Source organism: Panthera tigris, chromosome B1 (genome assembly GCF_018350195.1).
Source record: "Panthera tigris isolate Pti1 chromosome B1, P.tigris_Pti1_mat1.1, whole genome shotgun sequence".
Taxonomy (NCBI): Eukaryota; Metazoa; Chordata; class Mammalia; order Carnivora; family Felidae; genus Panthera; species Panthera tigris.
This window is the reverse complement of record NC_056663.1, coordinates 119,185,900-119,212,496: the sequence shown is the minus strand read 5'-3', so window position 1 is coordinate 119,212,496 and position 26,597 is coordinate 119,185,900. Positions and strand designations below refer to the sequence as shown.

General features: G+C 40.1%; 1 protein-coding gene and 1 long non-coding RNA gene across 3 annotated transcripts in view; one reads left to right on the top strand and one right to left on the bottom strand.

Annotated features, from left to right (window-relative positions):
* The first annotated feature begins 7,683 nt into the window (after positions 1–7,683).
* LOC122237984 lies at positions 7,684–25,583 on the top strand. Its single transcript, XR_006216841.1, has 4 exons — positions 7,684–7,739; positions 21,941–22,076; positions 24,258–24,406; positions 25,521–25,583. It is a non-coding gene; the product is annotated as an uncharacterized LOC122237984 (long non-coding RNA).
* SLC39A8 (solute carrier family 39 member 8) overlaps positions 8,526–26,597 on the bottom strand; it is an 80,355-nt gene continuing 62,283 nt past the window's right edge. For both annotated transcript variants that reach the window (XM_042984122.1, XM_042984121.1), the window contains exons 7-9: positions 13,131–13,338; positions 12,526–12,710; positions 8,526–10,039 (exon numbers count right to left, since the gene is read on the bottom strand). In XM_042984122.1, coding sequence (XP_042840056.1) covers positions 9,890–10,039; positions 12,526–12,710; positions 13,131–13,338 — 543 coding nt within the window. In that variant the 3' untranslated portion in view covers positions 8,526–9,889. The remainder of the gene's footprint in view (positions 10,040–12,525; positions 12,711–13,130; positions 13,339–26,597) is intronic.

The following is a 26,597-nucleotide window of genomic DNA, read 5'->3' as shown; positions in this document are numbered from 1 at the left end:
AAGTGAACTAAAAAATAAAGTGGATATTATCTGCACGTTTTGAAAGACCTCAGTTTACCGCTGGTGGAACATAATGGAGATTTGCTATACTCTGCCCCAAATAGGAAGTCAACCTCAAACCTTGACAATGGAAGGTCCCAAAAGTACTTAGGGTACGCTAAATGCAAGAGCTAGAAAAGCTAGAAATTGTGCTTGATGTATAAATATTAACTGCTGTATTCTTTTAAAAGTTTTTAAGAAGGTGAGAGAAACTCAAATTACCTAAAGCAAAAGAAAAAAAAAAAGACATATGGAGATATTAGAATAGAGAACATTAGACTCGATAGACATTAGACTTGGATAACTCACAGAATTGAAGGAATTGCAGAAGAATGAGGATGTCAGAGGCTAGAACCACTGAGGAGGGAATAACTCTCCTTCCACCCTAGTCCCCAGCTCTCCTTCTCTCTGGGCATCAGCCTCAGTCTGCCAAGTTTCTCTGCATGCTGGGGATGTAACCACCAGTGGCTCTGGAGTCATGTCAAGGTGAGAGCTCCGAATCTTCACCCCAGCTGTGGGAAGTCGTGTGGAAAGATTACGATTGACCCAGCCGGGGCCACTTGTCTAGCTCCTGACACAGAGGTGGGGTAGGTGCTGTGGGTGAAAGACCCTTCAGAGCCCCTGGGGAGGGAGCAACAATAATTTCTAAGACGAAGAGTGAAGCCGTGACCAGAAGAGCTGACGGCAACATCAATAGAAGTCTATTGCTCTAACTGTGTTGATTTTAATACCACTTTCACTGGTTTTGCCAATACAAGACTTTAGGGCAACTCTACCCCTATCTTATACAATCTTATCCCTAGTATTCACTATTCTAAAATGTTGTTGGGGCGCCTGGGTGGCTCAGTCAGTTTGTTCATGCTCTGTCTCTCTCTCTCTGTCTCAAAAATAAATGTAAACGTTAAAAATAAAATAAAATAAAATAAAATAAAATAAAATAAAATAAAATAAAATAAAATATTGTCAACTTCTTTCACCTTAAAACAGCAAGGGATCACTATGACAATGCAGCTGATTGCTCTCACGTGCATCTATAAAATGCTCACATAGTTTTCTGAAGTTTCTCTTTTTGTACATTAAGACTTTTTTATTGAAAGACAAAAAGCAAAGGTGAAGAAAGATGCATTGGAAGTACTTTCCAGTTTCTAAGATTTCTAAAATCAGTGTTTCCAAGTTCACTGACAATTCCTTTTTTAATGACAAGAATCGCAACATTAGGGGTGCCTGGATGCCTCAGTCCGTTAAGCGTCCCGACTTTGGCTCAGGTCATGATCTCACGGTTTGTGAGTTCAAGCCCCGAGATGGGCTCTGTGCTGACAGCTCAGAGCCTGGAGCCTACTTCGGATTTTGTGTCTCTCTCTCACCCTCTGCCCCTCCTTCACTTGCACTCTGTCTCTCTCTCCTTCAAAAATAAACATAAAAAAAAAAATTGCAACGTTAAAGCTAACAAATATAATGAATCCCATTACGGGTTTCTGTGGAGAATAGGAGGAGCCCCCCATCTGTGGTCATAGGCTGGATTCTCTGGTTTTCTCACTCAGATATGCTTCATAATAATTCACAGTACATTTTCGATGAAGGAATATAATACATCTACATGGGAAAGATTCTCTTAAGGCACAAACTGCTTGTTCAGTAAGTATTTATAGAAATGTATTCATTCACTCTTCCCCACCTAGAAATCTATCTTTATTTAAAAAGAAGTGATGCTTACAGTTAAGAAACACTGTCACACAGGTAGTTGGGATTTTTTTCATCTATTCAAAAGATATTTATCTGCCAGAAGTGTGGTACATCCACTTCATACCGAATCTCTCACAACATCCTGGATATTCTTCTCTGTTTGCATAGTCCAGCATACAAATTAGTCTCACCCAATTCCACTCTGTTAACCTAAGAACATTAATGCATGTCTTCTAATCATCTTTAGCCTGAAACTGAATTTTCAGTTTGCTTCCAAATTGCACTAATTCTACTCCTATTTTACCTACTTCAGTGTCTTACTCTCTCCCCCTAATTCACAGAGTGGCCTCCTCTTGCAGGCTAAGACATTTACTACTGATCATTCATAATCACAAAGGAAACAAATGGCCCACTAAACTCAGGGTAAGGTGAAGTGGGTTCATTTATTTACAAAGAGTCCAGTTGCAAATATGCAAGTGGGACCGAAGGGCAGCCTGCTGTGTGGATCTGGGGCTTACGGCAGCTGAGCTATTACTATCCCCAGACCAAGGGTAGAGGGAGAGTGCTTGCCAGAAGCAAAGGAGAAAGATCCACAGGTTGTTCTGGCCCAGTAGCTGTTAGATGAAGCAGAAATTGAGGGTAAGCATTTACAAATTCCACTGGCAATTTGATAGAATACTTGTATGTCACCAGTATCTAAGAATAAAAATGGTTTGGATTATCTATGTCTCTATTTTAAATTTGATTTCATTTTTTTGGTAATTCTTTTGCATCCGATTTACAGAAGTACCAACCTGTGACAAAATGGAAATAAGAAAAGCAAATTGGCCCTTCACTGTGGATAATGTAAAAAGCCCTGCTGTGGAGAAGACTGTCTAGAGAGGAGCTGCCCCTCGGTTACACACCACGGACAACTCAAGGGAACCCAGTGGGAAGAGAGTCAAGGAAACTGACAGCCTATCCTCATGCCCCTCTCTCCCTCCAATCTCCTGTTGAAGTTCCCCATGGATGAAGCCCTTTGATGGCCATACAACTCAGTCCCCTGGGACAAAGAGCAGGATACAGAGTGTGGAGTGTGGATCTCCTTTCTGTACAGTTTCCATCCCCAACAACAAATGCACAAAGGACCATCATACAGAGTAATGTCATTTTGGTCATACTCCCTCTGCCACTTACCAATTTATTACCCCTCAGCTCCAGATTCACCCTTCAATACATGCGCTGCCCTAGTGGACAGAATTCCTTACACACCTCTCTGTACACTAAGCACCATGCTGAGCTCTCTCAGTAGAAACCCCCGGTGGGCTACTGCGGGGGGAGGGGGCTCTTCTGCTCTTTGCAGCTGCTGCATGGGGTCCGCATTGAATGTGGGAGGACTTCGTTCAGGCTCTGCCCCAACCATGCACCCAGATCATGTCGCCCCTCTGCAAGCTCTCAGCTTCAGCCTGACCTGGTATTAAAAACAGAAATCATTTCAGGGGCACCTGGGTGGCTCAGTCAGTTAAGCATCCAACTCTCAATTTCAGCTCGGGTCATGATCTCGAGGTTTGTGAGTTCAAGCCCCGCATTAGGGGCTGTACTGACAGTGAGGACCCTTTTTGGGATTCTCTCTCTCTCTCCTCTCTCTGTCTCTAAATTAATTAATTAATTAACTAAAAATAATTAAACAAATAAATAAATAAACTAAGAAAAAAAAATAGAATCCATTTCCCAAGGTTGTTGTGAATACTAATTTTTCCAGTGCTTATGTAATCATTATATTGACATGCTATTCTCACAGGGCGAATCAAAAACAACTTTGATTTTATTCCCCACCTGTTGGAACCTGGGGCTTGGGGTCTGGGCAGCCCTTCTACACCTGAGTGAAACCAGGGCTGGCAAAATGACTGTTATGACACAGGACCTGGGGGTGGGGGACATCAAGTCCTACAATCATGCAGTCTCAGGTCAATCATGGAAAGAATCTAGTACAATATACGAGTCAGTACTTCCATCTTTATTCAGATAAGACACGTAGGAAGAAACCATTGTCTTTTACCTCTCTTACTTACTCCCCCTGTCCGCTCACTATGGCTTCTGGCCCCTACCAAGTTAAGTGTTTGGATGGAGAAGAGAAAAAGAGGCATAGAAAGTTCTTATTTGGTGGGTACAAAACGTGTGGCTTCGTGCCATCGAGACTGACAGGTACTTAAGGTTAACCCTTTCTCTTGTTGGTGCTTTTAGGATTCTTCAGAGGGGCTCCTCCCCAAAGACATGTTCTAGTTCTCCAGCTGTCCCACCAAAGTCTCGGTTTTCTGGAAGCCCACCCAGTACTAACCTTCTCTGTTCTCGGGATGCTACCCCTCTTACTCGTGACCTTAAATTGTTCCAAATCAAAAGGATCTCTTACCTACCACGTGGTTCACACTAAGTCAAGGGAATATTCATGTATCTTTTGTCCAAAACCCTGTAGGACTGAAGGTCTAGCTGAATGCAGCAGCAACTCTCCTCACATGGCCTCCAAAGCCACTTGCCAGCAAACTCTCAGCCTCTCTGTTTCCTGGGGGGTGTCACACGCCAGTCCCCCGGGTTCATCCTGACTGCAGCTAGCTCATGCCCAGCATTCTGCAGGGTCCGCTGGTGCAGCTTGCCACAAAATACAGAAAGACACAGGTTTTCTACACGTCCTCAGTGTTTTGAGGGAAGGAGCCATTTCTGACTTGAATTCTTCCTACAGGAGACTTTCCCCTGTAATACATAACTTTACATCTTTATTTTTCTTTTTCATGACCCTGCTCAACATCCCTTTGGTGACCACAAACATGGTCATAAATTACCTACCTGTTGCCTTACTGGAGTTTTACCAGATTGTTCTATACAGTTGGGGGGATAATGTGCACAGTCACTGCAGTAGGAATTAAGCCATCATATGAAGTTTAACACGTGCAAGCCCTACCATTAACACTGTTCTTTGGTAATCTTGCTGTGCACATCCAAGCTAAATGACCTTGAGATTTGAGGTCTCCAGTGGCCCATCTAATTATCTACAAAATCAAGTAACAGATAACATTTTTGTTCCAAATTTGCTTATGTTAAATAGCTGTGAGGACCTGGGTGGAGGAGAGAATACATAAATGATTTTTTTATTTTATTTTTTCCCAAATCTGCTAATAGTATTTAGTTTCATAGTTTTGGATATAAGCATGGTAATCAGGCTTAATCAGTCTGGTAATCAAGGGTTTTAAATATCAAAGTCCGTATTAAAAGAGTTTTGTTTCAGTTTCCTTAGAATTTAGACCATCCTGTAAAAGACCTAGGATGTCTTCAAGGTAAATAAATAGTACTCACAATAGACTGAGACAGAGGAACTATGAAGGGAAGTACAAATGTGTATGAACAATACTGTTTGTAAGGTAAGACCCATCAGGGGCACCTGGGTGGCTCAGTCAGTTGAGCGTCCAACTTTGGCTTAGGTCATGATCTCATGGTTCGTGAATTCGAGCCCCGCATTGGGCTCTGTGCTGACAGCTCAGAGCCTGGAGCCTTCTTCGGATTCTGTGTGTGTGTCTCTCTCTCTGCCCCTCCCCTGCTCATCCTCTGTCTCTCTCTGTTTCAAAATAAATAAAAATATTTTTTAAAACTTTTTAATAAAAAAAAAAGGTAAGACGCATCAGGTGGGCCAGAAAATGGTCAGGGTGACAGGGAATTAATCTGAAAGAAGTCATGAGAATCCCTAAAAGAACGATTTCCCCAAACTGGTTGTGTCAGAACCATCTAGAATATTAAGTTCTCCAAGACACAAACCTGTCTATACCTGAGATGGTCTCTAGTCTACCCAACATCCCTCTTTGCTTCTTCTTGGTAACAGACTCTGATCTTATTGGTTATAGTGTATCCAGCTAAAAGCAATGTTTCCCAGCTTCTCCTGTAAGCTAATGTGGCCAGTGACTAATTCTGACCAGTGAATGTGAGTAGAAATTGTTGTATGTTCTGAGAAAGCTCGTTTAAGGGGAATGAAGAGCTAGGTGTGAATTTTTTGGTTTTCTACCTATTCTTCCTCCTGCTATGTGGACTTTAGAATTTAAGACTGGATTTCTCTAGCAAATATCTTAGAACATGAAGTCATCTTGAAGTCAGAAGCCACAGATGACAGATTGGATTCCCAACGACCAGGGAACTGCCACGTTAGCCCCGCACTGCTTCTTCTGCGTTCTATAGAAAGGAAAGTAAACCTGACATGTGTAAGACACCTATTATTATTACGGTTCTGGCATTTTTGTGGCCTTACCAGATCCCAACAGATGATTTTCATTTTCACTCAACTCTATCTCAACAATGCCACCTGGTTGCCAGCCACAGTGGCATGGCATTTGGAAACATTAAAATATAGAGGGAAATGCCCCTCTTAAGAATTAATGAATGGGGGGCGCCTGGGTGGTTCAGTCGGTTAAGCGTCCGACTTCAGCTCAGGTCATGATCTCACGGTTCGTGAATTCGAGCCCCGCGTCGGGCTCTGTGCTGATGGCTCAGAGCCTGGAGCCTGCTTCCGATTCTGTGTCTCCCTCCTCTCTCTGCCCCTCCCCTGTTCATGCTCTGTCTCTCTCTGTCTCAAAAATAAATAAACGTTAAAAAAAATTAAAATAAAAAAAAGAATTAATGGATGGGTATTTGGGGTTTTTAGTTCATCCTGCTGCCGTAGCTCATCTGAAATTTTACTAGTAAAGTCGCCGATTATGAGATATACAGAGGTGGGGAGCCTCCCATATAGGAAGTGAAATGGCCATGAGAGAATGCCTTGAGTGTGTTCAGCACAGAGAGGCAGCTAAGGGAAATGCAATTTAGCACAGTTATTGCAACACACACACAGCTGGGGAAGGCAGAGCGTCAGTGAGAAAGCAGCTATAGCAACATCAGTGTTAGGGACCTGATTTATTGCAGGGTTAAGAACCTTTTGTCCTGTAATGAACCTTAAATAAACACGGACTCTGGAAATCACGGTAGCCCACTGAAGAAGACCAAAGGGAGACCCAAAGGAAGGCGATGCCAATCAGAGCATGGAGAGCAGACTGGCGATTCTTCCCCTGGCACAGGCCATCAGTAATTAGCTCTGTTAATACACCTACGCTAATTGCCTGGTAAACCCATCGTGTTGTCTTGGTTCTTGTCAATTAATTCATTTTTTAAAAATTTGAGCTCCAGTTGCAGAAACTTTTAGGCGTGGTGGGGTTTACTAAGCATCTCCAGATCATTATAAAATGCCTTTCAGGGACTGTTACATAACTGGACTCTCGTGTCGGCTATGCTAAGCAGCTGCCCATAGAAATGAGCGTGGCAGGATTCGACTCACAAACTGAAGAAAAACAAATTATCTTGACTTGGGGTAAAGCAGTGTTGCATCCACACATTTACACATAATAACACTGAAGGGAAAGAAAATAATATTCTCCTAGAAGGAATAATATTCTCAAAAAAGTAATTCTGGGAGCTTTGGGTGAATTAGTATTGATATAAGCTGTTTTCTACCAGGTAAAATAACAGTCTCTGGAGAGCACTTAAAGCAAATTGAAACCGTTTGTACTTCTCCAGTCTCCTGTACCAGAACGGCACGTCTGTGCCCTCTGCCACATGACTGAAGCACCTCCTGCCACGGGGGCCCAACCTAGACGACCCCCAGTCTGAAGTTGAGCCGTCCAGCAGAGCCCGGGCTGGACCAGCTGAACGTCACCGGCAGACCTGTGAGCATGAGAATAACCTGTTGTGAGACTCGGGTTCTTCGGGTGGGTTGTTTCTCCACATCGGCATCGTAATAGGGGTCTACCGTGTCCCCCAAATATTTATATGTTGAAATCCTAACCCCTAAGGATGAGGGCAGGAGGAGGCAGGGGCTCTGAGAGGTGCTTAGGTCATCAGGGTGGAGCACCTCATGAATGAGATTAGTACTCTAAACAAAAGGCTCCAGAGAGTTCCTTTACCCTTCCACCACGTGAGGACACCAAACCTGAGGGTGCCTTGGACCTGGACTTCCAGGGGCCAGGACGGTGAGAAATACCTTTCTGCTGTTTATAACCCCCTCCCCCCCCAGTCTGGTAGTATGGAAGTACTAAGACAGGGTCTGATTCGGTACTCAGAAAATGCCAGCTATTGGTAGGCATTTTTAAAAGTTCAGTTATGCAAAAGTCAAAGTACATAACCCCAAATATAATGCGTTGAAATCATCTTTGGTGTACCATAGTAGCATCTTTAAGGTTTAAAAATTATAGAATATTCAAGGAGTATAATGAATGCCTCAGTATAAGATATGTTAACTGATTTTTTGAATTGTTCCCTGGGATTTAAATTTACTCACGGCTTTCTATATATCCTACCTTCTACCTGCAACCATAACCTCAAGTAAGTAGCAATTTTCTTTTTGCTTTTTGGGCCTTCCTGCCCTATTGCCTCTGTTCTCCTCATAGTTGAGGAAAACGGCCAAAAGATCAACACACGGAAAGTGTAATATAAAGCACCCGGATAACCCACATGCAACAAATGAGAGTTTGTTAAACTATCTTGTTTTAATTATCGTGTTGTAAATAGCTTCTTAACCCAGACACACAGTCTGTGCTTTAAAAAGTTAACGATTGTTCTTAAGACTTAATGTAAACAGATTAAATGATAAAAACAGATTCTATGTTTACTGATTAATCTTTCCGTATTTATTTGCTGAATATCTTTGCAATAAACACATCACCAATTTCCTATTTTTCTCTCTCCCTGTAACACCAGGTACAGGGAAGTCACTCAAAAAAAGATATATATTAAAATGAATAACAAACAACACAATGCATGGCTTCAAAGGTGTTTACTATTTGGTCAAACAAACATTTTTTTAATTGTCAGTTATAAAGAGAAATCTACATTAACATACATGTTAAATATTCATCTACTCTGCATTATTGCTAGGTGACACCATCGCATGGTCTGTGGGAAAATGTTAATTCCTGAGATCATTGTTGGCTTTTATCAATCACTTTCCTCACTGTCAGTCATCTTTCCTGAAGTGACTTGGGAGTGTGAATTGGGGTTAGGATGTTAAAGTGCAGACCAACTTTCTCCATCTGCTAAATGAGCAAGCAGGCCGTCTCACCTCCAAAAGGCACAAAAATAACCGCGGTGTGTGGAATTTTTTTTCAAGATATGCCATGGAGGAAAAATGTGGACTGAGCACAGAAGAGGAATGTTATGATTGCTTTCAATCGCCCAGAAGGAATGTGTGTTTTCTAGTTAATCAGTCCTTGAAGTACAGCAGTCCAGCTATTATTTTGCATCTATTTAAAATACACTCTGCTAAACAGTTATGTTGAATTTTAAAAGTAAATTGCTTAAACTTACATTCATTTTCTTCCTATAAACCAACATAGTCTTTCCCTTCACGATGCAAATACATGATACGTTGTAGTTGAATAGTCCCCGGCCCCACGCTTTCTGCCCTGGGTTGCGGTGCAATTACACCTGAGCCATAAAAAAAGCAATTCTGCATTTGTGTGGGAGCAGGGAGAGCTTCCACTTGGAGATGAGGTGTCAGATAAAGTCTGAACTTAGTAGGGCTAACAAAACTTTACTGATTGCATAACTCATATTATTTTAGGATAATTTTTTAAAATGAGCCTACAAGTCCCTAACTGAGATATAAAACAGAAAAAAAGCTATGAGCAATCTTTCTTTCCTGGGTTCATTAAGGCCTTGGAATCATTTAGATCCGTGTTGCATGCATTTTGCTTCTCTTCCACATTTTAATGTACTTGCCTGTGAAAGCACTAGGACAAATTAACTGAAAGAAAACCACTCTGAAACCACTTGAGCTTTTGAGCCTGCCACAGAGGTTTAAAGGCTTATACAACCTAGCCTGTGTTTCTCTCTCTGGATCTTCATGTCTAAATGATTGTCGAATGCATAAAACATGAAGAAGTGGGTACTGACCAAAGATCTCGTGTACCTGCCTTTTCAGACTGGAACCGAAAACCCTTTGAAGCATCTTTGACAACAAATAATGGCCTATTTCACAGATCTGAAAACAATAATCAGTTTTCCTGACCTACAGTTGAAAACAAAATTATCTTTTAACTAAATAGGATCAGCTTCAAAATCCCTTTGGAGATGTTTTTATTTATTAAATGCCTTCCTTGACAACAGCATCTTTCATTTCCTATTACTCCAATTCAATTTCTCCTGCATACAAAGTAATGAGAAGAATGGCTGTGAATCCAGTTAACATTCCAGCATTCTGAATCATGAAGTAAGTAAAATCGGTTTTTCTTCCAGTTACCTTTTCTCTCAGCATATCGTTCATCTCTGGAAACTAAGAGAAAGATACATTGTTAGATAACTGTCGCCATCTGGTGGTAAAACGTAAAACAGCCGCCTAGAGATTTCTGCGGGGTTGGGGCAGTGATGACTTAATTCAGATGTTTAAATGTTTTATTTAGCATAGCATATACATATAGCATAGTATAGATAGCATAAAAGGGATATCTAGCCCTATCAGACATCAACAAGAATAAAAGTATAGAAGTAGTGCTCCCCACCTGAGTTAATCAGTGGGACAGGATTTACCTCATTTTATGCCTTGTGTTTCTCTTTGTCCGCCTGTCTCTCTCCCGCCTTACTCTCTATGCTCCATTCACACCATTCTTTCAGGATCTCAAATGCATCCAAACTTTTTCTGTCCTCAAACTCATCACACCCACCCAAACTGCTATCTGACCTCTTCCCCCTCTAACTTCTCAATAAGCTCCATCCTTCAGGTTCCAGCTTCAAATCATCTTTCCAGCAAGGCTTCCCTTAGCCCCTCCTAACTTACACTAGAGTCCCCTAACTTCATCTCTCACCACATGTACTGCTTTTCTCCTTAGCTCACGGATTTTTTTTATTTGTAATTATTTAGTCATGTGTATGATTTTATTCATTGAATTTCTGGTTTCCTGTCTTTAAAGACAGAATGCCCCACAGATGCAGGGAGTGTGCCTCTTTTTGCTCACTCCAGTGTCCCCAGCACCTTGCAAATTCCAGGCCAGGCACAGAAATATCAATCAATAGTGGCTGATTAAATAAATCTTTAGGAATCGCTATACATTTAATTCTGTTCTCTTTAATTTGTGTCTTTCTGCTTGCTCTACCCCTCACAAAATCATAACGTTTTCAAATAAATTATGTACTGTTCCAGGATTGAAGGCTATAACAATCTCATTACAGTGAGTGCAATTAAAACTCCAGCTTCTGTTCTTAAAATCTACCCTTTCTCAGCAGATAAGCTCTACTGAAAAGGCTCCAATAGATCTGTAAATGCCAGCTTTTCAAAATGTATTACAAAATTATATATATATATATATATATACACACACATATATGTGTGTGTGTATATATATATATATATATACACACATACATACACACACACACACGCACACACATGCACACACACACGCACACGCACACACCATGGTGCATTGTACCAAAGCATCCAGGAGGCCTCCAGAACCCAATCAATCCATGTGCCTGATTTAAGAAAGTTGTTTTACCAGGATAAAATGAGTGAAAGCTGTGAAACTATTCTGAAAAAGGCAAACTGTTGTAGGACATACAATGTCACATATGAGTATCCTTTCCTTGAATGGAACAATTCTGATATTCTGTTCTTCTAACAAAGAACAGAAAAGTGATGGCCTGGCACAAATACAGTATGAGACACGAATTGTGTGAAGAACAATATAATGCAGTGATGGTTCTGAGGGATGACGTTCTTGCTCTGATCAGGGCCTGCACAGAACAGTGAGCAGAGCGAGAGGGTTATCATGTGGAGCTGAGAATGCAGATGAAGGAAACTAAATTATTAAATTATGTGTGTGATACATATTCAGTTCCAAACGCAAAGGAAATGCTCCTTGAATTGCATATATGTAGCACATTCTCATTTTCTAGAAAGCTGTCCATGATACATTTGAAAATGCACAGGGCACAGGTTCATTGATATTCTCTCTTTTACACACACCACACACACACACACACACACACACACACACACACATAAATAAAGACACAGACACAGCATAAACACAGATACAAATATATACCAACCCATGTAAATATTGTCCAATTTCAATTTACCACTTTTAGTTTAATCCAAAAGACTCCCACTCTTTAAAACTCTGAAATAACAAAATGCTATTTATTCTAACAAGTTATTCCCTTCCAAATGTGATATCCTGGGGTGCCTGTGTGGCTCAGTCGGTTAAGCATCTAACTTCAGCTCAGGTCATGATCTCACGGTTCATGGGTTTGAGCCTCTCATTGGGCCCTGTGCTGACAGCTCAGAGCCTGGAGCCTGTTTTGGACTCTGTGTCTCCCTCTCTTTCAATGCCTCTCCCCTGCTTGCACTCTGTCTCTCTCTCTCTTTCTCACTCTCTCAAAAATAAACATTAAAAAAATTTTTTAAACAATAAAAAATGTGACATCCTCACAAAAGAGGGAGAGAAGGTCCAATGGGGACATACTATAATAGAGTACAAGGCTTACCTACCACAAGGCAAAAAACCTGGGCCAATACCTCTACTTCAGCAAAAGTAAATCATTTCATCTTTTATCAATTAGATCATAGATCAAACGATCAATAAGAATCACTTTCAAGTTACTATTAGTACAAGAAGAATGATCTGTTGAGCCAGGAATGTTTTAATGACAGAATTTCCACACTGTGGAAAGTAGAAGGTCACCCTTAGTCAACTCACAACCCAGATGCTTATTTCTAAATTTTAAATTAAAACAAGATAAAAAATTTTAATTTCTTACCATATCTGCCAGAGAAATATAGAGGAACATGCCTCCAGCAAGAGCAAATATAATATTTGGAGCAAAATTGTTGCCCACCAAAATGCCAAAAGCCAGCCCAACATAGCAGGAGCATGCAGAAAGGAAATTGAATAACAAGGCTTGCCGAGTGCTCATTCCTGCACTGAGTAGGATCACAAAGTCCCCTAGAAAAAGAAGAAAATACCAAATAGTTTTTGCTATTTTTGGATGAGAGAAGATAAGCATCAGTATCCAACAAGGGCTCCTTCATTTAGATGCATCAGTAGGATTTTTAAGTGTGTCGCCTAAAATGTCTCACTCCAGGGGCGCCTGGGTTGCTTAGTCGGTAAAACGTCCAACTTCAGCTCAGGTCATGATCATGGGTTCGAGCCCTGCCTCGGGCTCTGTGCTAACAGCTCAGAGCCTGGAGCCTGCTTCGGATTCTGTGTCTCCCTCTCTCTCTGCCCCTCCCCAACTCACGCACGTGCACTCTCTCTCTCTCAAAAATAAATAAATGCTAAAAATTTTTTTAAATAAAATAAAATGTCTCACTCCACTGAAATCAAGAAGTAACCAACTTTTACAGTATGATCAGAGCCCCTTACCTAACTCATGAGGAAATTCTTCACACAGAATTGCTATAGAGGTACTGAGTCCCTGAAGAAGAGACAAGGTACAGGAAGCCCCAATCGCCAGGCCATCGATGAAATTGTGGAGGGCGTCACTGAGGGTTACCATCCAGGCAATTGTCCCTATTTTTGACAGTTTGGGTCCCTTCAAACAGGTACATGAACTCGACTCTGTTTTTCCATCCTGTAAAATAACAGAAAATCAACCAACAAATTAAGCTACATTTCTTGAAAGTCTGAGAGTTACACAGAAAGGAGTAGGAGATGTGTTATGTATTGAGAAAGACAAATGGTTCCAACAGAAAGTCTTCATGGTGGCTAAGAACTCCTAATCATTTATAACAACAAAAACTTACCGTAGGGAGAAAGGAAATGAATAGACTGACAGGCCTTGAATGAGCTACCCAAAAGACATTTTACTTTGGTTTCCCCTTAAAAAATCCTTTTGATTTGTACAAACAGTTCTTACTATTGCCTTCCTAAAATGCAACAGATACTAACTGAAGAATTTGATTCATTTGCATACTTTAAAATAAAGGAAGTTTTTCACAGACCAAATGTAAAGTCTTTTTCCACGCTACAATGTAAATGTGAAACCCACATTTAAAGCACAATGACATCAAAGAACATTTATGGTAATCCGTCCTACATTATCTGAGCAGGTTATCTGGGCCTCAGGTTCTTCAACTGTGAAATGAAGATAACATACTACATGATTCATTTACTTTTCAATGACTTATTAAGTTTCTGCTGTGTTCCAGGTAGTGTATGTTGGGTGATTAAACTGTAATAATGCATTCCCTACTATCTCTAAATTTCAACGATTCTTTTAACATCTCAGGAAATGTGATTGGAACAGGCGTGCCTTTGCACTAACACCTCTGTCCGTTTTGAAACAAGAATAAAAACAGAAAAGCCTACAACAAAACCTTTGAAAGAATTTAGACTTCCATAAAATTTACAAAGTTGCATAAAACCAGATGCCAAACACCAACTCGAGCCATTTTCCAGAAACGGTAGAAAAAGAAACTAAAATGCAAATTTACTTTTAAGTAGGGATGCAATTTGCAATTAACTGGAGAGCATTTTATTCCTAATTCTCCTCCCCTCAACTCTACCTCAACAGCTAATCAACACATTTATTGAGCAGTGTCCTGGATGCTATGGAAAGGGCACACAAGTGGAAAATGCAACTTCTATCTTCAAGAAGCGCATTTGTATTAGAGAAACGTGATGTAAAGTATATGATTGACTTTGTAAAAAACATTCATTATACGTCCGGCTGAGAGGAGCTGCCTTCAGAGCCATCATCTGCAAGGTTTTAGATTTGTTTCGATGCCACTTCATTGTTCAAAACACTTTGGGGACTGGCTCTTTCAGAGCTGACTTTAGATCTTGCAATTTACATCCTTTCACCGTGTCGTTAGTGGCAAATTTTCATCTTTGGGGAATGTTTTTGTTTGTACACACAGCCAAAAGTCATTTGGAGCCACTATGTTCTTAAATGAACATGCAAAGGGCAAGGGCGGGGGGGTGGGGGGGTGGCGGGGGTTGTTACTGGTAGCAGCAGTGGTTGTAGTAGTAGCCTGAGCCGTGATCGTAGTAGGAATAGACACAGTAAAGGCATAAAGTATTTATCATGTGCCAGGCCCTGCTCTAAGCACTTGAGATATTTAATTCCTTTGGAACAGCTCTGTGAATTAAGGACTACTATTATCATCATTTTAGAGTTGAAGAAACTAAAAATACAGAAATGTTGCTGAACTTATCCAAGGATGCAAGGGAAATACGTGGACTATTTTAGTAACTGTTTTACTACTTCAAATTTGTGGGAGGGTGGGGAGGGGACCACTTCTTGTCCAAAATAGGTTCTGAAGGCAATTCACAAGAAGAATACCCCCTTCTCTCAAAAAACTCATTTTTCTATTATTTTTTAATGTTTATTTATTTTTGAGAGAGGCAGACAGAGTGCAAGCAGGGGAGGGCAGAGAGAGAAGGAGACACAGAATCTGAAGCAGGCTCCAGGCTGTGAGCAGTCAGCACAGAGCCCAATGCGGGGTTCGAACCCATGGACCTGAGATCATGACCTGAGCCGAAGTCGGACACTTAACTGACAGAGCCACCTCCCAAAAAATTCTTCTAAACACTTACACCTCCCAAAAAACTCTTCTAAACACTTGAGTGTTCAGTCTCCCTTTGTTTTATGCCTCTCTCAGTGGCATAAAAAGAATTCCATCTGGTCTTCAAATGTGGTCTTTTTACTTTACAATGTTAAAAGATAAACTGAGGTAAATTTAAAACTCAAAGAATTTGAGCGAAAATTGATTCAAACTGGGCATTGTCAAGCCAGGTGTGGTTAGGAGTGCTCCATGGACAAGAGCGCAAGGGAGAGACTGTTACAGAGACAAGGCAGAAGCAATGCAAGAAAAGTACTGATTGGCTATAACTTAAAGACCCATTGGCTTTTTGTGACCAATTGTCTTTACGTTTCGATTTCATAACCTTGAGACATTTACAGGCTTAGATTTTGGTTTGATTACATAGGCTGCCAAGGCATTAGAGCCACCTCAGTCTAATGGCCTCCTTGTTTACTTACTTTAATAGTCAATATATCTTAAATGGACAACATACTAAACAATCACAATTTAGTATAGGTCATATGGGTGACTTGGGTAAGAAATGCCCCTGAACAGGAAGCAATAATTGCCAAAGAAACAGAAGTGGTCATGAGAAAAGCCATTGAGGAAGAGACATTGGCTTTACAAAAACTTAGTGCCAAGAGACACTTAATAAGACCACTTGTTTTCATCTTCCAACTTGGTTTACCTAATCAAATATTTATATTTCTTTATTTACTTGTGAGGATTTAAGGAAAAGAATAAAAGACTAAAATTTGACTACCTGATATTATGTACAAAGTCGGTATACAAACTCCTTTAATTCTGAAAAAGAAATTAAATTAATATATCAGGCATGATTCTCTTACCTCTAAGTACAGATATTACTGTGTTTATCATGCTTCCCTTCTAGCTCTATAAACTTAGGTTTCAAATGACACTGTTGGGTAGGCTAACAGCCATACATTTTTAATAATTTTGGAACAAACATAAGTAGGCATACATTCACAAAGAGCTTATTTTTAATTCACCAAGTACTAAGTTACTGAGCAGAGGAAACACTAAATTCAAGTTCTTCTGGTTAAGTTACTGAGTATTCTTCTCTCTCTTTTATTTTTGTTTACTGTTTTCATTGTTTGCTTGCTTGCTTGCTTGCTTCCTTGTGTGACTTAAACAATAAATCTGAGGCTATTTCTAAGTTCACCCATGATGAGGCAACTCAATCTAGTGGAAAGATCTTAGGTCTAAAGCCCAGGAGAACCAAGTCCTAGCTTGGCTTTGACAAGAATTACTGTGGAATCATCAGTAAGGTTCTTAACATCTCTCATCTTAGTTATTAATGGAAATAAAAGTCAAAGCAAAGTGCACACTAATCAGAACTGAGGCAGAAAGAATATCATGGACCAAAGTTATAAAAGCAGAGGAGAGACTACAATCCCAACATAAGTATATTGGGGAAGAAACAAAAAGGGAAAAAAAGTACTAAAAAATCAAAATGAAAAAATCAAGTAGACTTATTGCAGAACCCTTTACATTTAAACAAAGAGAAGGGCCATCAAAAAGAGGAGGAGGGCACAAGGGGGGAGAAAAAGAAGAAGACGCAGAGGTGTGGCATGAGGAGGGAAGAGGAGGAAGACAAATAGAAGGAAGAGGAAGAGATGAAGGATGGAGAAAAAGAATAAAAAGGAGGAAGTAGAGAAGAACAAGGGGGTAAGGAGGAGAAAAATGAGGAAAGAAAAAAGGACTTAGTTATCTTTCAGTAGGATATGAATCATATTAATACATCTTGTGTGTGCAGTGAAGTATTATGCAGAGTAGTGGGGATGATGAATGTCTATTCCACATGTAAAAATGTCCAAAACACAGTGTTGAGGTAAATATATATATCTCAGCATGGCCAATCTTTTATTAAAATAAATAAAAATTTGGGGCGCCTGGGTGGCTCAGTCGGTTGAGCGTCCGACTTCAGCTCAGGTCACGATCTCGCGGTTTGTGAGTTCGAGCCCGCGACAGGCTCTGGGCTGATGGCTCAGAGCCTGGAGCCTGCTTCCGATTCTGTGTCTCCCTCTCTCTCTGCCCCTCCCCCATTCATGCTCTGTCTCTCTGTCTCAAAAATAAATAAACATTAAAAAAAATTTTTTTAATAAATAAAAATTTAAATAAATATAATATTTTTGTTAAATATTTTGTCAAAATAAATTAAATAAATAAGTAAAATACATCTTATTGTAATTCCATGATGGTCTAAGTGCAAACATATTTGGAAGGATATTTACAAAATTGGTAATCACACATATCCTTGGGAGATAGCACCATTATAGATAATCCTTGAGGGTTCTTTTTCTTGTTATCTCTTATGGGTGTCCTGGATTTTTTTTGCACTTATTGTATATCATTTTAATACTTGGAAAACAAAGCATTCAAGCCACAGGATGAGAACTAGCAAGAGGGAAAAGTGAACTTGTCATTATTCAGGAATTATCATCAGCAAACAAGGTAAAGCTGGAAAAACAGGCTGCCTGCCAGATTTTATCTGCATTGAAAAAAAGCATGTGCTATCCCACTAAAATGAAACTTTTTTGTTGGATTAATGGCTGCAAAGTCCAGCATGAGCACAGTCAGACCTCATTCTTCACTGGGAGAGTCAAGATGAACCATGATTAACAAAAACGTTCTTATAGTTTATTGTCTATATGTTTCATTGATAAGAAGGTAAAAGTAAACAACTATTGCAGGTAAAAGTTAAATTCCAAATTCTAAATCCCATGCTGAAAGAATTTTTCAGAGGAAGCACTCTGATAAAAATAAAACCAAACCAAGAGGAAAGGAACAACCTACTAAAAAGCATAATGAAGATGGCAAAAGGAAGTATAAATGACAACAAACAACAGATGAAACTTATATGCAAAGAAATATATAAACTCTGTGCCCATGAAACAAAAGTTAATGTAATATAAATAAAAATGGTACAATATCGTTTTAAGAAGCTGTAAAGAAGGGAGAGCACTGATATTTAAGGAAAGGAGCACTGAATGCAAGCTAGCTTAAAGATTGAAAGATCTGTGTCTTGGCATCAAATGGGCATGGCTACTTCATAGCTTTGTGTCCTGTAGAAAGTTACTTGGGTCTTAGTTAATGCAATAAGACAAGAAAAGGAAATAAAAGGCATACACATACTGGGAAGAAATAAATAAAACTCTCTTGTTGGCAAATGACATGACTGTTTACATGGAAAATCCAAAATAATAGATGAAAAAGGTCCAAGAACTAATAAGCAATTATAGAAAGGTTGTACAACAAGACTAATGTACAAAATCGAGTTATTTCCTACATGCCAGCAATGAGTAAGTGGAGTTTGAATTTAAAATCACAAAACCATTTACTGGCACCACCCCCAAAATGAAATAGGTATAAGTCTAACAAAATATGTACACAGTCTATATGAAGAAAAGCACAAAACTATGATAAAAGATATCAAAGAAAAACTAAATGGAGAGATATTCTATGTTTGTGGATTGGAAGATTCATTATTATCAAGATGTCAGTTCTTCCCAATGTGACCTAAAGATTCAATGCCACCCCAATCAAAATCCAAGCAAGTTATTTTGTGGGTATTTTGTGATTCTAAAGTTTATACGGAAAGGCCAAAGACCTGGAATAGCCAATACAACTTTGAAGGAATGGAACAAAGTTGGAGGAATCACATTGCATGACTTCAAGACTTACTAATATAGCTACAGTAATCAAAACAGTGTGATAATGGTGAAAGAACAGACAAACAGATCAAGAAAATAGAAGTATTAAGCTGTGAAAAGACATGAGGAATCTTAAATGCATATTACTAAGTGAAAGAAGCCAATCTGAAAAAGCTACTTGTTGTATGATTACAACAATATGACAGTGTGGAAAAGGCAAAACTATGTAGACAGTAAAAAGATCAGTGGTTGCCAGGGCAGTGAAAATACTCTACATGATACCACATTGATGGATATATGTCATCACACATTTGTCCAAACTCACAGAATGTACAACACCAAGAGTGAACTGCATACTATGGACTTTGGATGATCATGATGTGTCAGTGTAGGTCCATAAGTTGTAATAAATGTACTGACATGGTGGGGGATGTTGATAATATGGGAGGCTATGCATGTGTGGAGGCAGAGGGTACATGAAAAATCTCTATACTTTCTTCTCAATTTTGCTATGAACCTAAAACAGTTTACAAAGCACCCATATGTTAATATCTTTGTTTTTTTGACCTTTACAACATCCTCATGAGGGAAACAGAACAGACACTGGTACTCTTAAAGATAATGAAAATGACGATCAAGAATACAAATGATTTAGTCAAAGCCACACAACACAGGAGCTGTTGGGATTAGGCTACTTAATTATTTACTGAGCACCTATTTTATATCAGGCAAGAACTGTGCTGAGAACTGTGCAAAGAACTGTGGACAGAAATATAAATCAGAGAATCTCTGTCTTGTTGGAATCCATAATCCAGAAAGGAACAACCAAGATTCAAACTCCAGGCCTGTAATAAATAGCTCTTATCTGCCCTTCCAGAATAACTCTCTACCCTCTCACCCTGCTCTGTCCTGAATGAGCCATCTCTACAGGCTCTTCGTCCTCCGGTTTTCATTTGAGATTGACCATTGGGTAGCTCTAGAGAGAGTTCAGTGGGAGAAAGGAGGGAGAACTTACGGTATTTATTTTTCTGATACCCATTTGTTTGGTCATCTAAGGCTGTCCATGATCCTCAAATGAAGGTCACAACTCTCTTTGCAGATTTTAGTAACTGCTCTCTGAACTGGGTGTTATCTGGGCCAGTAAGTCATAAAATCAGCTGTTCACATCAGCATTCCATTATTAAATTGTATATATAAGAACAGCCCCACACCAGTCTTGAAGATACAAACAAATTGCAATGGCAGGTGACTTAGAACTCCGTGGTATCTGAACCTTATGCTTCATTTCTTTTCCTTCAACAACAATAGGCTTCATGGGGAGTTCCCTAAAGCCAGTTAACTATGGAGAGATCTGTAAGTGCTGCAGCACCAGCCAGCTATACAATTTTACTCACAATAAACTTAAAATACAGTGATAAAGGAGAATTCTTCACATGGGCAGAACTTTTGAGTGTAGTGTTAAACTTCACATAGAAGAAATGACTGAGATATAGATCTATACTAACTAGTGAGTTGGGGCTAAAAAGTTGGCTAGGTGGCCAGAAACTTCCAAAAACCAAAATTGGAAATTGGTAGACAGGAGATCTGGACAGAAACATACAGATGGACCTCTTGTAAAAGGCGCAGAGTGTGAAGATAATTCTATTCCGTTAAATCTCATAAGGGGCTATCATAAGGGTAGTCTCGATAACAAAGTGAATAAGAAGATCTGACTGTAGGGGCTCCTGGGTGGCTCAGTCGTTTAAGCATCTGACTCTTGGTTTCGGTTTAGGTTACGATCTCATGGTTCATGAGGTTGAGCCCCACATTGGGCTTAGCCCTGACAGTGTGGAGCCTGCTTGGAATTCTCTCTCTCTCCCTCTCTCTCTACCCTTCCCCTCCCCACACTCTCTCTTTCTCTCTCAAAATAAATCAGTAAACTCTAAAAAAAAAATAATCTAACTGTAAACTTCACTTGGTATCTTTCATCAGCCATCTCAATATTTGTTTAATGGGCCCATAAACAAAAGGGTCAGAATAGTGGGGATGGAGACTATTCACAGCTCAGCATTCTCTTCCTCTAGCCAAAGTGATTTGGCTTGCCAACACTGAAGAATGTCCAACCTGTCAAAAACCAGGATTAATGCTGACCCCCTCAAAAAAGGCATCATTGCCCAATGGGGCAGGAAAGCCCAGCTGGCTATACACAGAGGCAGGATGATTGCATCGATGATTCCTCATCATACAGGGGTACTCTTTGGACTCACAAATATAGGCATATATAATACGCCTTCCTTGCTTTCAGTGTTTCTGCTAGCACCATCATTCATGGACTTATGGTACACCTGATAAATAGCCAAGATAACCTTTATAAATGGTCTCCAAACCATTTTATAGCAAAAGAAATGAGACAATGGGCTCAATCCTTAGAATTCACAAGTCATATCACTTGTCTCTTCATCGAAGACACCAGCTGGATAGAAATACGGAATGACCTGCTGAGGGCTCAGCTAGAGTGTAAGCTAAGAGAAAAACCCTGAGAGATTGGAGTTCTGCCCATAGGCTGTAGATACATGGCTGACACTAGCAGCCGAATATATGGGGCTATCACTGCTATAGAGGATGCACAGATCCAGAAAACTTAAGGTGGCCCACTGCATGTTTACACCTAATAACCCACCTGAAGAATTGCTTCCTGTCCCCAACACCTTAGACTTGGTGAGTTTGAAGGTCCTCATGTCCAAGGGAATAATAATTCTTCCACCAGGAAACATGGTCATCATTTTCTGATTCATTGGAAGTAGAGATTAACTCCAGGAAATTTAAAGTTCTTTGTATCCCTAAACCAATAGGTAGATGAGGAAGTCACTATGTTGCCTAAGATGATGACACACCGTGATCAGGAAAACCTGAGTTTCTGCTACAAAATAAAGATAAGAAAAATGTTTGGAACTCAGGAAATTCAGTGGGGCACTTCTTAATATTCCTTTTCCAGGGATCCTGGTCGAGGAAGAACAGCAACAACCCAGTAAGGACAAGACCACCCAGGATTCAGATCTTGCAGGAATGAAGATCTGAGTCACTTCAGTTGGAAAAGGACCTCATCAGTCAAGGTGATGCCAGACAGTGAGGTAAATACAGAAGGTTTAGTGGAAGGAGGCAGCTATAATTACCGATGTAGGCCTTATAACCATCTACAGAAGTGAGAATCAGCTGTAACTTAAATTCATATTCCTTAATTGCATCTCTCCCCCCATCTTCCTCCCCTGGTATTTTATATGAAGAATACTGGTGGTGGCCAACATTTTAGTTCTAGATTGCATATAGAATTGTTATCACAGAAGGATGATACAGCACACAGTAGTTGATGGGGATTTATGCAGTTTCTGTGCTGGGTACATGCATTTTTCACCCAGATGAAGGGCAAGAGTGGAGGCTGAGAGAAAAAAAGGGGTGGAGTATACCAGATATCTTTCAATTCCCACTCCAGACCCACTTTCTACCCTTCTTTTTCTAGTTCTTTGTTCTATGAGACCAGTACCAACTGCATCAAAGGGCTCCCATGTGCCTGGCTTCTAGCTGGTTCCAAACAGAGAGCTCTAATACAAAATGGGAGGGAAAGAGGAGAGGGAGACCAAGGTACTTATTCCATGGGCTCCTTCCTTGAGGGGTAACTTGAGCTGGTTACGTACCTCAGTAAAGATCACTGTTCCACACACAGTGTTTTTCTGTACAAGACTACCTCTTAGATTCTACCAACTTCTTCCTTCCCTTTTCCCTTTCATTATTCATAGTTGGTAAGATTACTCATAACTCCATGATTTCAAGTCCCACTTTTACTGCACTGTCCTTTGTGGTTCACCTATACCTTGCTCAGAGTTTTCTAAAGTGTCCCTTTCATACTTATTATTTATCCTTATTTGAATGTGCCACCTCTTTCTGGAAAGAACATGACTGCTACAAAAAGTCTAATGCTCTTTCTACACTGACTTCTCACAGACTCTACATAAACCACGAAGTATATTTTAATGGGAAAATTTACAAAAAGGATTAAATAGATATAAATATATCATAAAGAGTTAGTGCCATACAATATCACACTTTAGTGGGCTTTACTTTAAGACTGTATTTTCTAGTAGTCTTAATGTATTTTATAGTTGGTGGTTCCTTTGTCCTTCCTCCATCCCAGAAAAGTCAGTCTCAGATCACTATAACCAAAATGAAACTTCATATTGGAAAGAAGAAATCAATTTTATCTTTAATGTGTTTCACAAAATATAATTCAAATGTGCTCAGTCTTTAGTCATTTGGTTTTAGGAAAATCTCATAACTATTTCCAAAACTCTCCTTGCTAATGAAAATAGCCATTAACAGGAAAATAACAATTTTCAGAAACCTTGAAAATTGTTTCCCTTCCCTCCATCCCTTCAGGGGAATGTGAGTAAAGTTGTTTTGGTCTTTAGGAGTTGAAATAATTGCCTTTCATGTTCAGTTTGGGACCATATCATTTTACTGTCTTAGACAAAAATAACTTAGGAGAAATCTGACAGGTTTTCAAGAAATATGTTACTATTTTGCCAATGGAATTGAAAGTATACACTAATTAAGTATTTGCAGTTATCCTAATGGACTATTTACACCACTCTAAAAGGCTGCCTACTGCTACTACAGATAGAGATAGCATTAATGCTCTGGTACATTCGGGAAGCAGGATATCATTTCTTATAAAAAGCCTGCATAATGTGTGCCCGGGCCAGCACAACTCTCACTGTTACTGAGAAGTCTTAAAGGGAGTCAGGAGGCACCAGGAAACTGGTTAAGTTTTAATGTAAGCTGGAGAATGTTGCTAGGCTCTTGAAAAGTAGTGTTCCCAAAATACATGAATATCTACATTGCTCAGCATCAAAGCTTCCAGAATAGTTCAAACAAGGACAGAGGGTTAGGATGGGGTGTGGTAGAGGAACCAGCCCCATGTGGCAACTGTCTGTTGTGTAACTACCATTTGACATGAGTTATGTCAAAAGAACTGAAATGTTGGGGCGCCTGGGTGGCTTAGTCGGTTGAGCGACCGACTTCACCTCAGGTCATGATCTCACAGTTTGTGGGTTTGAGCCCTGCGTCAGGCTCTGTGCTGACAGCTCAGAGCCTGGAGCCTGTTTCGGATTCTGTGTCTCCCTCTCTCTCTGCCCCTCCCCCACTCATGCTCTGTCTCTGTCTCAGAAATAAATAAACATTAAAAAAAAAAAAAGAACTGAAATGTAGAAGATCCCACCCAATGTACTACAAATTATTGATTAACCAACCTTCGACAGCTGAAGGAGTGCTCTCTGATTGGCAGAGGAGATTTAGAAATGCAAGCCCCTTAGAGCAAGAAGCTTGGGAAACATGAAAAGAGGCAAGAAAGGAGAGATGACAGAAGGGACAAGAGCAAGGACTAACTGCAGTCACTGTGATCAAGCAGGTAACTAGGACACTAGGGGAGGTGTTAAGAAATAAACAATCTGGGGCGCCTGGGTGGCTCAGTCGGTTAAGTGTCCGACTTCAGCTCGGGTCACGATCTCGCGGAGCGTGAGTTCGAGCCCCGCGTCAGGCTCTGGGCTGATGGCTCAGAGCCTGGAGCCTGCTTCCGATTCTGTGTCTCCCTCTCTCTCTGCCCCTTCCCCGTTCATGCTCTGTCTCTCTCTGTCCCAAAAATAAATAAACGTTAAAAAAATTAAAAAAAAAAAAAGAAAGAAAGAAACAATCTGCTGAGAGAGATCAAAATGAGCAACAGAGAGTTAGAAATAAAAACCCTGAGACACCAGGGTGGCTCAGTCGGTTGAGCGTCCAACTTCGGCTCAGGTCATCAGCTCGTGGGTTCGAGCCCCACGTCGGGCTCTGTGCTAACAGCTCAGAGCCTGGAGCCTGCTTTGGATTCTGTGTCTCCCTCTCTTTGCCCCTAACCCACTCTCATTCTGTCTCTGTCTCTCTCAAAAACAAACATTAAAAAAATTTTTTAAGAAATAAAAAGCTGTTCTCCGTGAGGGGGCAGCCAGCAGGCTGGTCTATATTTCAGTGTAGACATCAGAGCCCATCTCTACTTCATATTTGGAAAGTGAGGAGTAGAAATGTACAGGAGATAAGGGCACCAGGACCTCGTTCCTCTTAACGATGTCACTACGACACTCTGAAGATTTGTTCCCCAGTTCAGGAAGTTTTATAGTGGAGAACTGAGCATGGAAGGCACAGGACATACTCATTAGCACAGAACAGTAAGAATGATAACATCAATAGTATAAGTTATTTAATCTTCCCCACAGCCCTATGTGGTTCCTGTTCCCATTTTACAGGTGAGAAAACTAAGGTATAAAGAGGTTAAATAACTATGCTCAGTCCTACCTCTAGAGAGGAGCAGAGACAGGATTTAAATGCCTATGCCAAACAAGCACACCATGATCTCTAGGAGAAGTGGAATTTTGTTCTCTTTCTTGTTCGCCCCTATTCATCCAACATTTAGTACTGCAGGCACTCTGAATGTTTGTTGTCTGAAGAAATGAAGGCATAATAATAGTAAAGTACATTTTCTCTCATGACAGGCTCACAAATCACTGTCACATGAAGCATCTATTCCAATCTCTCCAAAGAGCAAACATACGGGCACTTACGTACAACGTGAGAAGGGTGTGCATAGAAGAATGTTCGTTAATCAATTCCAAATTGGTTCATCTATATTAAAAAACTCTAAAAGTGCAGAAGTTTTTTTGTTGTCCTTTGTTGTTTTTTTTTTTTTCCTTGCCATTTCTTTGTGAATGAAAGTTGTGGAGCCAGACCAAAAGCTCCTGGAAGACAAGGATTTGTTTTCATTTCAGCCCAGAGTTTAACATTAGTAGGTGCTTAATAAATGTTTTCTTTAAAAAAAAAAAAAAAGGATGGGGAAATGGGCCTTGTTTTTGCTAAAGCGAGTAGAGGAGTGGAATGTGGAAATTACATTGTAGTGGACAGATCTCAGAGTCCTCCCACCCCCATCCCAGTGACCATTAAAGGGCAGAAGACTTTTATCAGCAGCCACCCTGCATCTAACTTTAGGAGACAACACACTTTGAGAAGATTGTTGGAGAAAGGGGCATAAAAATAAGAATAGTGGCAACAAACACAACTAACACTTGTTGAGTGCTTACTGTTTTCAAGGCATTCTCCTGAATGCCATGGGATGAGTACTTCTAATACCCTAATTACAGATGAAGTAATAAGGATACTAGAGATAAGGCCCTGACCAAAACCACACAGCTAAAAATGGGAAAGCCAGGACTTGAACCCACAGGATTTGCCTCCTAGGCCCATGCAATAAAAGCCAGAGACTGCTCAAAAGAACTGAGTTTTTCAAACAAGAAATTCTGAGTTCAGTAGTTTCTTATTACAAGAATGGATTAGTTTATTGCTGCCACCAGCCTCTATCCTGTTAGGTACCGTGATTCAAGAATCTCTGGTTTTGAGTAAAATACACCAAGCTGATGTTCTGAGGTTTACCAACACTTGATACACACTGAAAATACTTCCAATCATAGAGGGGAAAAGACACCATCCTTGGACTTTCAAATCCATATAATCTGTTGTCTACAGACCACATTATGGATGGAAAAATACAGTTGCTTTCTTGACTGCCCCTTCCTGAG